The 15,474-nt window shown below is 62.0% G+C and overlaps 1 protein-coding gene and 1 long non-coding RNA gene across 13 annotated transcripts in view; one reads left to right on the top strand and one right to left on the bottom strand.

Annotated features, from left to right (window-relative positions):
- MGLL (monoglyceride lipase) overlaps window positions 1-12,759 on the top strand; it is an 86,737-nt gene extending 73,978 nt beyond the window's left edge. For all 11 annotated transcript variants that reach the window (XM_043441891.1, XM_043441893.1, XM_043441890.1 and 8 more), the window contains 3 exons: window positions 663-752; window positions 8,691-8,906; window positions 10,619-12,759. In XM_043441891.1, coding sequence (XP_043297826.1) covers window positions 663-752; window positions 8,691-8,906; window positions 10,619-10,744 — 432 coding nt within the window. In that variant the 3' untranslated portion in view covers window positions 10,745-12,759. The remainder of the gene's footprint in view (window positions 1-662; window positions 753-8,690; window positions 8,907-10,618) is intronic.
- Window positions 5,546-10,623, bottom strand: LOC122424279. 2 transcript variants are annotated; one of them, XR_006264372.1, is made up of 3 exons: window positions 9,489-10,623; window positions 7,087-9,106; window positions 5,546-5,796 (listed from the first exon to the last, which is right to left on the bottom strand). It is a non-coding gene; the product is annotated as an uncharacterized LOC122424279 (long non-coding RNA). The 2 variants fall into 2 exon arrangements; XR_006264373.1 differs by having other exon boundaries at window positions 5,550-7,445; window positions 7,533-9,106.
- Window positions 12,760-15,474: the final 2,715 nt, after the last annotated feature.

Genomic DNA, 15,474 nt, shown 5'->3' with positions numbered 1-15,474 from the left:
CTAATCTCAGCGTTTCACAGCTCACCTTGGAAATAGCGTCTCTCTCCCTGGGCATCTGCAGAAACGGAAACGGCCCCCGCTCCCCCAGCAGACGCGCGAGCCGGTTGACACGTCTCTTGGATAAGCAGCAGTTCTGGGGGGTGGGCGCGGGGGCGGCCTGGGCCTCAGTCCGGATCACGTTGGGGCAGCCTGTGTTAAGCGCCTACTGTGTGGAGGCGCCTTGGTGACCCCGTGGGCAGCTGAGGGACAGGCCGGCTGTGTGCAGCCCCTCTCCGCCCTGCGTCTGCTCGGCCTGGTGGTGGTTCCTGCCCCGAGACAATCACGGTGCCTTCTGATCAGGGTGCGTCCTGCCTCAGCTCGGGTGCCTGGGTGCTTCTGCTCCCGCAGGGAATTCTAGATCACCGCCTGGTGTGGTCCAGGGAGGTGGCCGCACACATCGGGAGCAGCAAGGAAGCAGATGGCCCCTGCTGTCCCCGCCCGGCCACCCCCACCCAGCCCGAAGCCAGACCCGGGAGGCCATCTGGGTGGGACGAGCAGGGGCCCTTGGGTGCCCTGCCTGGGATCGGCCCGGCTGATGCCCCGTCGGGGTGTCCTTCTCCTTAGTGGAACGTAGGCCGGGCGAGGGTCCCACGGCACTAACTGTAGCCTCGCCTCGTGTCCAGGTCTTCGCTGCTAAAGTTCTCAACCTTGTCCTGCCGAACATGTCCCTGGGCCGGATCGACTCCAGCGTGCTCTCGAGGAATAAGACGGAGGTGAGTCTTTCTGAGGAACCGGGGGCGGCTGGGGCTGGTGGGGGGAGCCGGCCACGGCCCAGGCCTGGGGGGAGTCACGCGTTGGCCTCGCTGCGGCTGTCTGCCGCCGTTCCGCCGAGACTCTGCCCGGTGGCGGGGACGTGGAGGGGCGTGAGGCGCCGTCTGGCTTAGGGGTCTGGTGGGAGGGGCGGGCGGTGGTTCTCCGAGCTGTGCCCACGTGTGGGAGCACCTGACTGGGGGGAGCTGCGTGTGTGAGCCAGCCAGGTGTCACTGGCTTGTGAGTAACTGCAACCAGTTCAGAATGACTTCAGCAGTCAGAGGGCTTTGTTGGTGAATGTAACGGACGGCTTCAGCCACGGCTGGATCCAGGGGCTCGGCGTCTTAGTCGCCACCGTCTCTCTCTGCCCCCACCTCGTGTGTCCCCTGGTTTGGCATTATTCCCACCCAGACTTTCCCCGAGTGGAGGCGAAGCTGGCTTCCAGCAGCTTTACGTGAGCAGCCAGTGGAGAGGCAGCACGTCCCTCCAACAGCGGCCCTGAAACCGTGTCCCTCAGATGGGCTCGAACCCACGTGGCTGGGACTCAAACCCAGCCAAAACCCACGGTGCCTGGTTTCAGGACCTCATGAAGCTCAGGTTCTTGATGTCTCATCGCAGAAAGAATTCAGGGGAGACAGTGATGGGTGAGACGTGGGTCTGTTCAGATTCAGACAGAAGCACAGCGTGTGGGCCTCGCAGAGGGCGAGTGTGGCCTGGAAACGCGGCGTGGTTAGATTTACAGGCTGGGTCGTTCCATGTGCTAATGAGCGGAAGGCTCATTCCCGCTGTTGGGGAAGGGGCGGGGATGTCGCCCCCCCGCGTGTCGCCCCGGAAGTGTCACGGCGCCTCTGGATGTGTCGTCCCCCTTGTCGGCTGAGGATGGAGGTCGAGGCTTGTCTGCCGTCTCGCTCCCATTCGATTCTGATCTTTTTCTGTTGTGTCCTTGGGCTATGTCACTCTTTCAGAAGTTGTGTCCCAGGGCTGGTTCTTACCCCTGGACAGTTGATTATTTGTCCCGGATAGGGGGCGGCGTCACCCTGCCCAAGCTCGTGGCCCGAGAGCGGAGGAGGACAGCTCGCTGTGGGGCGGGAGGGGGCGTGCGGCCAGGCTGGAGGGCGCACCAGGGGTTCCGGCCAGGCCGGCGCCCGGGTCCACGGGTCCCTGTGGGGGCCAGGGTAGTCCGTGACGGTGCTAGTCAGGGCACCACACCCCCTCCCCTCCGGTGAAGGGCCAGCACCTCGTCCCCAGCCTGCGAGGATGGGCCCTCGTGCTCCGGGCCAGGCGGCTGGCTCGTCCTCACCCACACAGCGGCCTGTGTCACAAGGGCAGACAGAGGCTCCCCAGGTGCTGGGGCCTGCCTGGGGTCGCCTGCCTGAGAGCTCTCTCTGGGGGGTGGGACCCCGCAGGCTCACGGCCCGTGAAGAGGCAGTGCCCTGGACACCGGGAGTGTAACGCTGGATCATCTCCTGCCTCGGTTTCCCATCTTTTGTCAGGACTTTGAGCTGGGCAGTCCTGGCTGCCGGACAGCCCTGGCTTCCTTGGGGTCTGGCATCATGACAGAATTTGGCCTCCCAGCCCTCTGAGCCACTCAGCTGGATGGGAGTCACCCCAGACGTGTACGCAGGGATGTTCAGGCCACGGCTCCAGCTCCCCAGCCTCAAGAACCACTTGTTGCTGAGTCTGGCTTGTGTGGGACTCGAGAGGGAGGCAGTCTGCCCAGTCGTCCACACCCTGTTTGAATTAGAATTTAATTTTAAAAGCAGTACCTCCCAAACCCCCATCTTGGAGCCACATTTGACCCATCAGGGTTGAGAAAATTTGAGTAAAGAAAGATGTTCATTCCAAGAGGCAGACCTGTGTGGTGAGAACCAGAGCATTAGAGCCGGTCCTGGCAGGAGCGGGGTCGACATGAACCCCATTTCACAGATGAGGAAACTGGGGCTCGGGGGGTAAATAGCCTGTCCAGGGTTGCAAGCCAGTCGGAGCAGATTCCAAAGTCCGTGCTTGGCGCGTCCTTCCAGCTGGGATTGACGAGCGTGGGGCTCCTGACGGGTACTTCCTGGTCCACGCGACCCGCGTGGCGGGCGGGGGTGCTGGGGACCATGGCTCCGTGTGCAGGATCCCTGCGAGGTGAGGCCTGTGGGCAGAGCCTCCAACTGCCGCAGCCAAAGGATGACTCGGTTTCAAATGTGCAGTTTCCAGTAAAACCTCCGATTTCTGCAGCAGCCTTTTCATGCCGTTCATGATCTTCTCAAGGCAAGAACGCTGAAGTGGCTTGCCATTCCCTTCTCCAGTGGACGTTTTGTCAGAACTCTCCACCATGACCCGTCCGTCTTGGGTGCCCTACACGGCATGGCTCATAGTTTCATTGAGTTAGACAAGGCTGTGGTCCACGTGATCAGTTTGGTTAGTTTTCTGTGACTGTGGTTTTCGTTCTCTGCCCTCTGACGGAGAAGGATGAGGCTTGTGCAGGCTTCCCCATGGGAGGGACTGGCTGTGGGGGATTCTGGCTCTTGCTCTGATGGGTGGGCCCTTGCTCAATAAGTCTTTAATCCAGCTGTCCGCTGACAGGTGGGGCTGTGCTCCCACCCTGTCATTTGGCCCAAGGCGGCCCAGCCCTGGAGTCCACAGGCCCTGATCTCCAGGAGGACTTCTGCGAACACACCGCTCCTCCAGGACTACTGCTGCAGTGACCCCTGACCCCGCGGCAGGCCTCTGCCAGAGAGCCCCACAGGCAAGTCTGGCTCCCTGTCTTCTGGGGTCACTGCTCCCTTCCTCCTGGGTTCTGGTACGCACAGAGGGAATTCCAGAAAAACACCCACTTTTGCTTCATTAACTATACTAAAGCCTTGGACTGTGTCTATCACAATTAACTCTGGATAATCCTTCAAGAGATGGGAATAGCCTTACCTGCCTCCCAAGAAACCTGTTGTAGGTCAGGAAGCAACAGTTAGAACTGGACATGGGACAGCAGACTGGTTGAAAATTGATAAAGGAGTGCATAAGGCTAGATAGTGTCACCCTGATTATTTAACTTCTATGCAGAGTACATCATGTGAAATGCTGGGCTGGATGAAGCACAAGCTGGAATTACTGGGAGAAATACCAATAACCTCAAATATGCAGATGACACCACCCTTTTGGCAGAAAGCGAAGAGGAATTAAAGAGCCTCTTGATGAAAGTGAAAGAGGAAAGTGAAAAATCTGGCTTAAAACTCAACATTCAAAAAACGAAGATCATGGCATCCGGTTACATCACTTCATGGCAAATAGATGAGGAAACAATGGAAACAGTGACAGACTTTATTTTCTTGGGCTCCAAAATCACTGTGGACGGTGACCGCAGCCATGAAATTAAAAGACACTTGCTCCTTGGAAGAAAAGCTATGACCAACCTAGACAGCATATTAAAAAGCAGAGACATTGCTTTACCAACCAAGGTCCATCTAGTCAAAGCTATTGTTTTTCCAGTGGTCATGTATGGATGTGAGAGTTGGACTATAAAGAAAGCTGAGCACAGAAGAATTGAACTGTGGTGTTGGAGAAGACTCTTGAGAGTCCCTTGGACTGCAAGGAGATCCAACCAGTCCATCCTAAAGGAGATCAACCCTGAATATTCATTGGACGGACTGATGCTGAAGCTGAAGCTCTAATACTTTGGCCACCTGATGTGAAGAGCTGATTCATTTGAAAAGACCCTGATGCTGGGAACGATTGAGGGCAGGAGGAGAAGGGGACGAAAAAGGATGAGATGGTTGGATGGCCTCATCGATTCAACGGACATGAGTTTGAGCGAGCTCTGAGAGTTGGTCGTGGACAGGGAGGCCTGGCGTGCTGCGGTCCTTGGGGTCGCAGAGTCGGACACGCCTGAGCGAGTGAAGAGCAGCAAGTGCGGCAGCCGTGCTGGGCCGGCGTGGGCTCGGGGGGCGGGGGCCGCGTCCCTTTGAGAGCTTAGAGTGGAAACATCCAGTTACCTCACCACCTGCAAGTACGCAGTCAAAGAAGGAGGAGATAGAGATCACGAGATGATTCCAAACTCTCTTGGTTTGAAAGGAGATGTCAGAGCTTCTGTCTCCTTTGTGAAATCACAAACGTGTCCCCGAAGGCCCTACACCAAACCGAAGTGTCTGGGTGAATGCCTCGCGGGCAGGCTTCCCTTTGCGGCCCATCGCTGCGTCCCCGTCCACGGTCACACAGCGTCATGTGTCCACGGGGGGACTCCCCAGAAACACCGCTCAGTTTCCCCGCCGGGCAGACTCAGGGCCTGGGCTCTGGCTGGATTAAGCAGGAAGCAGAGAGGATTAGCCCCTGCTGGCGGGCGCTGGGAGCTGCCCTTTCCACATTCTGCCGAGCTTTAAAAATAGCAGCACCGAGGGGCTGGCAAGGGGAAACGGGGGAAGCAGACAGCTCACGGACCCAGAGTCGGCTCCTAGGGCTCGCCTTCCATGGGGACGTCTCCCCTGGGGCCCGGCAGCCGTGAGGCCTGAGGACCAGCACTGCCAGCCGCTCGGGCTTGCTGAAGCGGGACGCGGGGAGCGGCTGCAGGCTGGCGCAGACGCGGGCTTCCTGGCGGGCTCATCTTTGGGGTTTGCTGCGGCAGCCAGGGCGGGCGGCATGACGCCCCAACTTGACAGCCTGAGACCCGCAGACGCACACACACCCCCAGCGTGGTCTCAGCAGCCCGCTGCGTGGGATCTTCTCACCCTGCATCTTGCCACAGCTCCAGAACGTCCGTCTCGTGAAACCTGGGCCCAGAGAGGGCGAGTCCCTTCCCCAGGGACTCGACTCACAGCTGTTCCATAAGGATTTGAACCTATGTTTTTTTTCCAATTATTTTTATTAGTTGGAGGCTAATTACAATATTGTAGTGGTTTTTGCCATACATTGACATGAATCAGCCATGGGTTCACATGTGTTCCGCATCCTGAACCTACGTCCGGCTTCGTGGTGAAGAATCCAGCTGCCCGTACAGTAGATGCAGGTTCGATCCCTGGGTCTGGAAGGTCCCTGGAGGAGAAGGAGATGGCAACCCAACCCCTCTATTCCTGCCTGGGAAATCCCACGGACAGAGGAGCCTGGCGGGCTACAGTCCATGGGATCGCAGAGTCAGACACGACTGGGCAACTAAACCACACTCCCCTCCAAGCTCCTGGCACCAAAACCCTGGAAACAGAGAAGCCGCCCCTCAGCCTTTTTGTGTTTGCCCTCACATCTCGAGCCCCACCAACACACTGAGCATTCCACCCTCGACCGCGGTTTCTCAGAATGCCATGAGTCCCTCCCACTCGGAAAAGCCGTGGATGTTCTACATAGTTCTCTGGCCAAGGCTGCCGGTGGGGGAGGCGAGCAGGAGGGGCCGTGGGGAGCTCCTGGCGCCCACAGACCTCCGCCTGCTGACGGCAGGAGCCCCCCAGTCCCGCCCTGGTCTTCCGCCGGGAGCACCCCCAGTCCTGCACCGAGGCGGTCTGCCTTCCAGAGCCCAGTCTGTGTTCTCTGTCACTGCACCAGCACGCCGTCCAAGCGCCTCCTGGCTGGTTCACATGCACGCTGGCCAGCCGCATGGCGAGTTCCGGGCACCCGGGGGGCTGAGGAGGGGCCGGCCCTGTTCCCGCCCACGTCTGCGGGGGGCTCCGCTCCAGACGCCCACCCCACCTGACGTTTCTGTGTGCCTGCGTTGGGGGTCGGGCCCCCGCTCCTGTAGTCTTCGTGACTCCTGCCCACGCGGCCAGGGGGCCTCCCGCCCACGTCCTGGGAGGCTTGGCCGCCCTGAGGTGGTGTACTCATCATAACCAGGGCTGCAGACAGGCCCGGCCTCCGCCGCCGCCCCTCCGGACCCGGCTGTCACTTCCCTGTGGGCCAGTCCTGCTCTGCGACTCACCCCCATGCACAGCTTATCCCCACAGAAGACTTGCCTGTTCCCAGCAGCTGGGGATCTACCAGTGCCTTACAAATAAGCCTCGAGCCGTGGGAGCCTCTCTTGGCATGGACCTCTGTGCAGGGGCGGCCACGGGGGCCTGGCTCAGCCGGTGCCCTGCATAGAGGTCTGCTCACCACCCCTCCTGCCCCCATGTTCCCTGCTCGCTACCCTCTGCCCCCCGCAACTCTGGCAAGAACATCTCTGAGTCCCAGAGAGGCCAGTCCCTGAGGTCAGCGGCTGCAGAACAGCCAGGGCCTCGGGGCTTCCCTGACAGCTCAGCTGGTAAAGAATCCGCCTGTAACACAGGAGATCCTTGTTCCATTCCTGGGTCGGGAAGATCCGCTAGAGAAGGGCTAGGCTGCCCACTCCAGTATTCTGACCTGGAGAATTCCATGGGCTGTATGGTCCATGGGGTTGCAAAGAGTGGGACACGACTGAGCGACCTTCACTTTCTGAGAAGTCAGGCAGGGTCCACGTGCCTCTGCCCACGTCCCCTCCTGCAGGACCACAGGGTTACGGCAGCCAGGACGCCTGTGTGCGCGGGTTGGGCTGACCCCTCAGAGACCCCCGTGTTGCTGCTTCGTAGCCCCCCTCGAGGCCTGACCACTCTGATGATCACTGGAAGAGGGTCACGGAAACGTGGTCCCCCATGAAGGCCTCTCTGGGGTTTTGGGTGGATGCCAGCTGCTCAGGTGCTGCGGGCCTGGCCTTGGTGGGGAGGTCGCCGTCCGCCTCATGCCTGGGATGCAGGACACCAAACCTTTGGTGGGTTTAGGTCTTAAGACCTCAGAAAGCAGAGGCGGCTAGGATTGGGCGGGCTGGTTACCTGAGGTGAGGGTTGGTTCTCTGAGCCTGTTGCCCTGTGTGGGGGTGGGGCGTCTGCCCTGCCCTCCTGGCCGCCCCCTCCGCCTGCCTGGTGGTGGCTGGCCTCAGGACCTGCCCTCCCCTGACACCCAGGTCTCGACCCGTCAGTGTGTACACAGGGCCAGTCGGCGTGTACACATGATGGGATCAGCGTGTACACAGGATGGGTTGGCGTGTACACAGGGCTGGTCGGCGTGTACACATGATGGGGTCGGCGTGTACACAGGACGGGTCGGCCTGTACACAGGGCCGATCAGCATGTACACAGAGCCTCCATGCCCCAGGCATGGGAAAGGGGCCTGGAGCAGGAAGCCACTTAGGCTGTCAGAGCAATTAACCCAGAGGTGCGTCCCTGAGGGGCTTGGCAGGCTGGTCGGTGGGCAGGCGCCAAGCGGCTCAGGCGGGATGCGGTCTGGTGGGCTCCCGCCCTGGGTGCTGGACACATCTCGCTTCCTGTTGACCAGACACGGCCGTGTGACCACGCCGAGAGCCCAGGCAGCTGGGGGTGCCCAAGGAAGTCCTGTGGGCACCTGCCCGTCTCTGCTCCAGTAAGCAGGCCCCTTGCTGTCCCCTCAGAGGTGAGCAGAGAGACAAGGGCGGGGCAGGCCGGGACGCCCCCCAGGGCCGGCTCAGATCCCGAGCTGCAGGCAGAGCCAGTGTCAGAGGGGGTCCTGGAATGCAGATGGCTCAGGAGGGTGGACCCAGCTGCCTGGCGTGTCTGGCAGAGGGGTGGCTGTGGCCTTGGGTCACAGGGCAGTGGACGGGCCTCTCAGGATGCCAGGCGGCCACTGCATGAAGCCCAATCCCTCCCCAGGTCCCCGTCCCTGCACTGACCAACCCCCAGTGACTCAGCAGGTCCGTTTGCTCCGGCGACCCTGTGTCAGGGAAGACAGACTCAGACGCAGACCCGCGCCAACCATGGTATTGCCGCGTGAAATCATCGACGCCAGCCTATGACGTGCTTACGGGAAGGGGCGCAGGCTGAGGCTGAGCCCGTCTGGGGGCCCCGGGCGTGGACGGGAGGGCGCAGGGCCAGCCGGCAGGAATCTGAGGCGCTCGGGGCCGTGCAGGGGGTGGGGGGTGGCTCCCTGGGGTCTGACAGACGCCTCTCTCCCCGCAGGTGGACATCTACAACGCGGACCCCCTGGTCTGCCGGGCAGGGCTCAAAGTCTGCTTCGGCGTCCAACTGCTCAACGCGGTGTCGCGGGTGGAGCGGGCACTGCCCAAGCTGACGCTGCCTTTCCTGCTGCTGCAGGGCTCCGCCGACCGCCTCTGCGACAGCAGAGGCGCCTACCTGCTCATGGAGTCGGCCAAGAGCCAGGACAAGACGCTCAAGGTGAGCAGCTGCCGCCGCCCCGGGCCAAGGAGGGCAGGGGGCCGGCCCTTGGGAGGCGCGTCCCGGGCGCTGGTGAGGCATCAGCTGGTCGTTCACTCCCCGGGGAACGTCTGCGTGTTGGGCACAGCAGGACGGAAAGGTGTCGTCTCCACTGGGGAAGTCCCCCAAGTGTCTCCCCTTGAGATCAGGAAGCTGGCAGGCTGGAGGGATCGGGGGAGAGCGGACCCACGGGCCGTGTCCACATCGAGTGGCGGCCGAGCCTGAAGGTGGCTCTGGGCAGTCGGCGGGGCAGACAAGCCTCAGGACACGTGCGTGCGTGGCTCCCACCCCTGACGGCCTCCCCGTGGGCACGGCCGCGTGGACGCCCGGTCTGGGGCCGCCTGCTCGGTCACAGGTACACAGGCGGTCCCCGTGGTGCTGCGCCTGCCACGGGGGCCGGGGTTGCAGCTCGGTTCCGCCTCGAGTCCTCTGCCCACCCGTCCCCTCCCCAGCTCCGCTCCGAGGGTCAGCCCTGGCCAGCCCGTGGGCAGAGGGGGACTCAGATGACCTTGGGACAGGGGGTGGTCTGGAAGGAGATGGTACCTGGGGGAGGCGGCCCTGGGGACTGCGAGTGCCATTCTGACGTGCCTGAAACTGGGACAGAGGACTGAAAGCAGGGGCTCAGAGAGGTCTGCACCCCCGTGTTCACGGCAGCCCTGAGATGGACGCGGGCCCAGTGTCCAGAGGGCTGACTGATGCGCCCAGTGGGGTCCCATCCCGACGGCGCAACGTTACTCAGCCTCGGAAAGCGGGGGCGGGGGGCTCTGATAACTTCCTGCTGCCACGTGTGTGGACGCGCCTTGAGGAGGGCTGTGCTCAGTGAAACGAGCAGCTCACAAGAGCACAAGGCGTGTGCGACCGCCCCCCAGGGAACGAGCAGGGCTGGCCACAGTCATCGCAGTAGCAAGCGGAGGGACCTCGCTGCGGCCCCAGGGTTGGGCGCTCTCTGCCGGGGCCCTGTTGCAGAACTAAGGTCTCGTAAGCCATGCAGCTTGGCCAGAAAAAAGAAAGTAGCGTGTTGTTGCCAGGGGGCAGGAAGCAGGCATGGAGCGGGCGTGTAGCGGGGCCAGGGTTCCAGCTGTCAGAACTAGCGCACTGCAGAGCCTCCTAAGACGCCGAGCACCCCCAACTGTACACGCAGCGGTGGTTGAGGAGGTCAGTTTTCTGTCACATGATTTTACTGCAGTCAACGAAAGAAATCTGAAGATGCCTGTTAGAAACTGCCGGGAATGGCAAGGAGGCAGGTGGTTACACACATGGAGAGTCCGGAGGGAGGTCGGGCTGGAGATGTAGATTCTGAGCCATCCATCCACCCTCGGGTCGTTCCCACAGCCTGGGGCCTGGACAGGGATCCGGGGGGCCGTGGAGGGAGGAGGCCAGAGCCCCCCTACCCCGCGGCCACACCAGCCTGCAGCTCAGGGGGGCTGTGTGCTGCCAGGACCACCACATGGGTGGGCGGAATGCAGTCGGAAGGCTGGGGTCCCGCGGGGAGAGGAGCGCAGACAGGGTGGGGTGGCGGGGGGTGGTACGGTGTTTAAGGAAAGGGCCTGTGATCACAGAGGGGCGTCCATTTGCAGACTGCCCGCTGACCAGGCCTGGGCGCAGAACAGGGGTCCTCTCTGGAGGCCTCGTCACCCGCTGTGGTCCTGACTGCCCGTCTCTCCTGGTTGCAGATTTACGAAGGTGCCTACCACATCCTCCACAAAGAGCTTCCCGAGGTGACCAGCTCCGTCTTCCGGGAGATAAACACGTGGGTCTCGCAAAGGACAGCGGTGGCAGGAATGGGGTGCCCACCCTGAGCCCCCTGGCTGGCTGTGGGGCCCACGTCGGGAAGCGGGCAGAGGAAGGGCAGGGGCTGGCTTCTCAGAGGTGGCTAACACATGCCCACACACACACACACACACACCCCCCACAGACTGGAGGAATCCCTAGCACAACTGACTGAGACAGTCTTGTCATCAGTCAGGCTGTCCACCGCTGGATCTGCCTTAAACGGTGGACACTTTATGCAAAAACTGGAGGTCAAGGCACTTTCCAGAGAACATGCTGGAAGGCCTGAGGCCACAGGGAGCCCTGCCCTGCCTCTCCCGCCCTGCAGGACCCCAGGACCACCCCCTCCACCCCAGCAATAACTGGAGGGCGCCCCCCCACCGCCCTGCCTGTGCCCCGTGGGACGCGGGGTGGCGTCCACTGCCCAGGGCTGACTGGCGTGCCCGCGGGCCCACCCTGACCTGCGTCAGCTCTGTGAGCCCCAGGGGCGGGGGCCTGGGCGTGGGAAGGGGGCCCCCCCGCCCCGCCCCTCCCGGGCGCGTGGGGCGGCCGCTGCTCCCTGACTGCTCACCCGCCGCTCCGCTCCGAGGGCCGCTGTGCTGGACGTCTGTTCAGACGCGGAGGCCGTGGGCGGGAAGCAGGGGTCTTGACGGCGCGGCGCCGCGGAGCTACTTCCGGTGGCCGGAGCCGATCCCAGGCGGTGCCCCTCCCGAGGCCCCAGCAGAAGGGCGGCCGGGCCCCGCCCGCGCCCCACCCCTCGCCCTCGGCCCTCCCTGCTCTGGCCGGTAATCGGGGACCTCGCCGCCCAGAGGGTGCTTTTGTTGTCCGTGTGAGCGTGGTGGGGGCGCTGAGCCTCGGGAAGGGAAGGCGCGGCCCCCGGACATGGGGCGGGTGGGATTCGTTCCAGCGGCGGGAGCTGCTGCCCGCTGCACCCCGCTCTTCTGGGGCGGCCCAACGCCTCCATTCCAGGGCCCCCCCACCGCACGCTGAGCCAGAGCATGCCCCCCAGCGAAGTAGCTGCGTGGGCTCGTGGAGAGGGGAGCCGGGTCCCCATGGAGAGCGGCTTCATTGCCCTGTTTTCCTCTGGAGGATGAAAAACACGTAGAAAATGCCCGGAGGGCTCCTCCCGCTGTCTTCCTGGGCCGAGGAGCCGCAGAGACGCCAGGCACCAGCCCACACCCGGCCACCGCCATGCCTCGTGCGGAAGCATGGCACCACGGCGGGCACTTCCCAAGCCGAATGCCGGGCGGGCATGTGGTCTGACCCGGAGTCTTTCGCCGCGTTGACTTATTTTCTCTGAAAGCTTTCAGAGATGCACATTTAGCTTCCTTCAGCGATCTGGTCAAAGAATCACCTGTATTTGAAAGACGTTCCTCGGATCCGGGACTGTTTTCCTCACCGGGGTGGGCTGGGCTTACCCTCCACGGTCAGGGTGTGGGCAGCCATGTCTGGGCTCCGTCCTGGCAGCGCCCAGCGAGTCCTGCGTTGGGGTCGCCCACCGTGCTGAACCCGGAGCCTGGGCTGTGCCCTCCCATCCCTCGGCGGTGCAGGGAAACCGGGTGTACACAGGTGGCAAGGCCGCAGGGGCCTGGCCCTGGGCGGGAGGACCATTGAGGCCAGGGAGGGGCGGGTGGACGCGCTGCTCAGACCCGCGGCCGAGCCTGTGTGGACCCGTCACGCAGGCCGCCTGGGCCAGGGGAGGTGATTCTGTGCAGATGGGCTTTCCAGAAGATGCTGCCTGCGGTCACCGGGGGTCCCGGCCCCCTGGGCCCACTCTTGGTGGGGACGGGGTGCTGACCCCCGCGTCCCCTCGGCCCTGGTGCTCGAATCCCCCCCGCAGGCCCTTGTCCCCCCTCACCGACTGCTAACACCCGCCCTTAGGACCACAGCGACTTCTCCACGCGGTTTCCTGGTTTGCTGTCACCCCCACGGCTCAGCCACCTCCCTACATGTCCGCTGTCAGCGGGGCCCCATGTATCCGGCAAAGTTAGTGCACCAACGTGCACCACAGCTAACGCTAATAAACCACAGTTTCTGACGCTGTCGTCTGTCTGTCTGTCTGATTGACTCTGGCACGCCCTGCAGAGATGGGGGGCCTCCGGGCTGACCACGCTCTGTGGGCCCCCGCCTTCTGACAGGTTAGGAAGGTGCCCTGGTCCCCCAACCTGGGGCTTCCCCGCCCACCTCAGCTCCCCCGCGGCTGAGGCAGCAATCTGCACGCCCGCCTGCGCCCTGTCCCCCAAGCCCGTCGGCTCCCAAGCGTGTTCCGCAGATGGTCTAGCTCCAGCCCGAGGCCCATCCCCGCCCGCCTCCTGTCCGGGGTGAGTGTCCACAGCCCACCTTCCGGGGTCCCACAGAGCCCTGTGCCCTCTGGAACCGAGCTGCGGGAACTGGGTCTTCATCAGAACGGTGTAGCCCCCGGGTCCAGGGCCAGTGTTGCCAAGGGACGGGGAGAGGCGCAGTCTGGGCTGGAACCCGGTGCTGGGGTCATGGGTGCAGGCCCACTTCACGGCGGACACCCACACCCCCACCCAAGGCCAGCCCTCCAAGGGCCCTCGGGTTTAATGCGCTGCTGCTGCTGTCCTGAAATTCTCAACCGCCCTGCGCGTCTTTCTGCCCCGAGTTCCGGGTCACCGCTCTGAACTCCCGCAGCGGGCGGCCCGGCCTGCGTCACTCAGGTCTGCTCCTGGGGTCTGTCCTGCTCCTCATCTGGGGCGTGCTCCTCCGCAGGCTCCTCCTGTCCGCGTTGCCGTTCGTTTTCAGTTTCTCGACCTGGGCGAGGGGGGAGTGTCCTGGGCGTCCCCTCTCCCCGGGTGCTGATGGGGGCTCTGGCGGGCAGGTGGGGGACCCGGCCTTGCCGTGTGGATGCTGCTGGCGAGCGGGGTCTGGTCGCGCGGTGGCCGCTTCCAGAACCCTGGGGCCCCCGGCTGCTGCCGGCTCGCTGGGGGCAGAGTAGGGCCCAGGAGACTCTGGGCCTCGCCTACCCACTGGCGGGGAAGCCAGGCCTGGGGTGGTGGTGCTCCCTACAGGCAGGCGGAGCTGGTCCTGGAGTGGGGGCCCACTGGTGGGGGAGCGGCTCCTGACGGTCAGGTAGGGGTCTGGGGGATCCCGAAGCTCGGGCTGGTTGTTAGCGTGCAGGGCTGGGGCCCAGCTGGTCCCGGGGAGTGGGGGTGGTGTTGGGTCTGGTCTGCTCTGGGTGGGCCGGGTCTGCGGGGTACAGGACTGTGGTTTCCTTTTTGTGATTTTTATTTTATATGGGAACATAGCGTTTGCCAAAAAGCTCATCAGTTCAGTTGCTCAGTCGTGTCCGACTCTGTAGTCCTTGGGATTACAAAGAGTCGGACACGACTGAACAAGTGAACTGAACTGGTAGTGTTCAGGCTTCCCAGATGGCGCTAGTGGTAAAGAACCCACCTGCCAATGCAGGAGACCTGAGAGAGGCAGGTTCGATCCCTGGGTCGGGAAGACCCCCGGAGGAGGGCGTGGCTACCCACTCCGGTATTCTTGCCTGGGGAACCCCCTGGACAGAGGAGCCTGGTGGGCTACGGCCCGTGGGGTCGCAGAGTCAGACAAGACCGAGGCGACGACGGCACGTGATGGGCTGCGTTTGTGTTAGTCTCAGGCGCACAGCTGAGTGGCTGAGTTACATCTGCAGGCGCCTTCTTCTTCAGATTCCTTTGCTGTGAGGCTGTTAGAGTCCTGAGCCATACCAGTCCCAGCAGGACCACACAGGTCCTTGTTGGTTGTTAAGTATGTGGTCAGGTATGTGTGTTAATCCCAAACTCCGCATCTATCCCTCCCCTCATTCCCCGTTGATAACCATGTTTTTTAAATCTGTGAGTCTGTATTTTGTAAGTCCATTTGTATCATTTTTTAAAGATTTCACATAGCAGTGACACGTATCTTTGTGATTTAGCCAAGCTCTACGTCCATCCATGTTGCTACAAATGGCATGATTTTTTGGCTGAGTAGTTTTCCGTTGTAGAGCACATATGTTCCCCGTGGTCTTTATCCGCTCCTGCTGACCCCTCTTTCGATGCCTTGGCTGTTGTCAGTAGTGCTGCTATGAAGATGGGGTTGCACATTTAAAATTATGGTTTTCTCTAAATATATGCCCAGGAGTGGGACTGCTGAGTCATACGGTAATTCTACTTCTGGTTTTTTAAGGAACTTTCATACTGCTCTCTGTAGTGGCTACACCAGTTTACCCCCTTCTATATCTATATAGACCTCCTGCCCGTTTTTTTGATTGGACTGTTTGTTGTTTCAGTACTGAGCTATAGGAGCTGCTTGTGTATTTTGGAGACTAATCCCGTGTCAGTCATATTGTTTGCAAGCCTTTCCTCCCATCCTGTGGGCTCTCTTTGCCTGTTACGGTTTCCTTTTCGGTACAGAAGCTTCTAAGTCCTGTTTATTTCTCTAGGAAATGGATCCAAGATACTGCTGTGATTCCTGTCAGAGGGAGCTCTGCCTAAGTTTCCCTCTGGTAGTTCTGTGGTTCCCAGCCTCACTTGTGGGTCTTTGATCCACTCTGAGTTTGTGTGTTTCTGGGTATGGTGTTAGAGAATGTTCTGATTTCTTTTACATGCAGCTGTCCAGTTTAGACTCTGGTTTCTGTCTGGGTGTCTCCCTCTGGTGGGCAAGGCTGGCCTAGCAGCCTCCCTGGAGGGCAGGCCCAGTGCCCGCCCAGCCCCACAGGTGGACGGCGCTGCGTCCTGGCCACCTGGTGGGCAGGGCCGTGTCCACCAGGGGGGCTCAG

This window comes from Cervus canadensis, chromosome 22 (genome assembly GCF_019320065.1).
Source record: "Cervus canadensis isolate Bull #8, Minnesota chromosome 22, ASM1932006v1, whole genome shotgun sequence".
NCBI classification, from domain to species: domain Eukaryota; kingdom Metazoa; phylum Chordata; class Mammalia; order Artiodactyla; family Cervidae; genus Cervus; species Cervus canadensis.
This window is presented reverse-complemented; position numbering and strand designations above follow the sequence as displayed.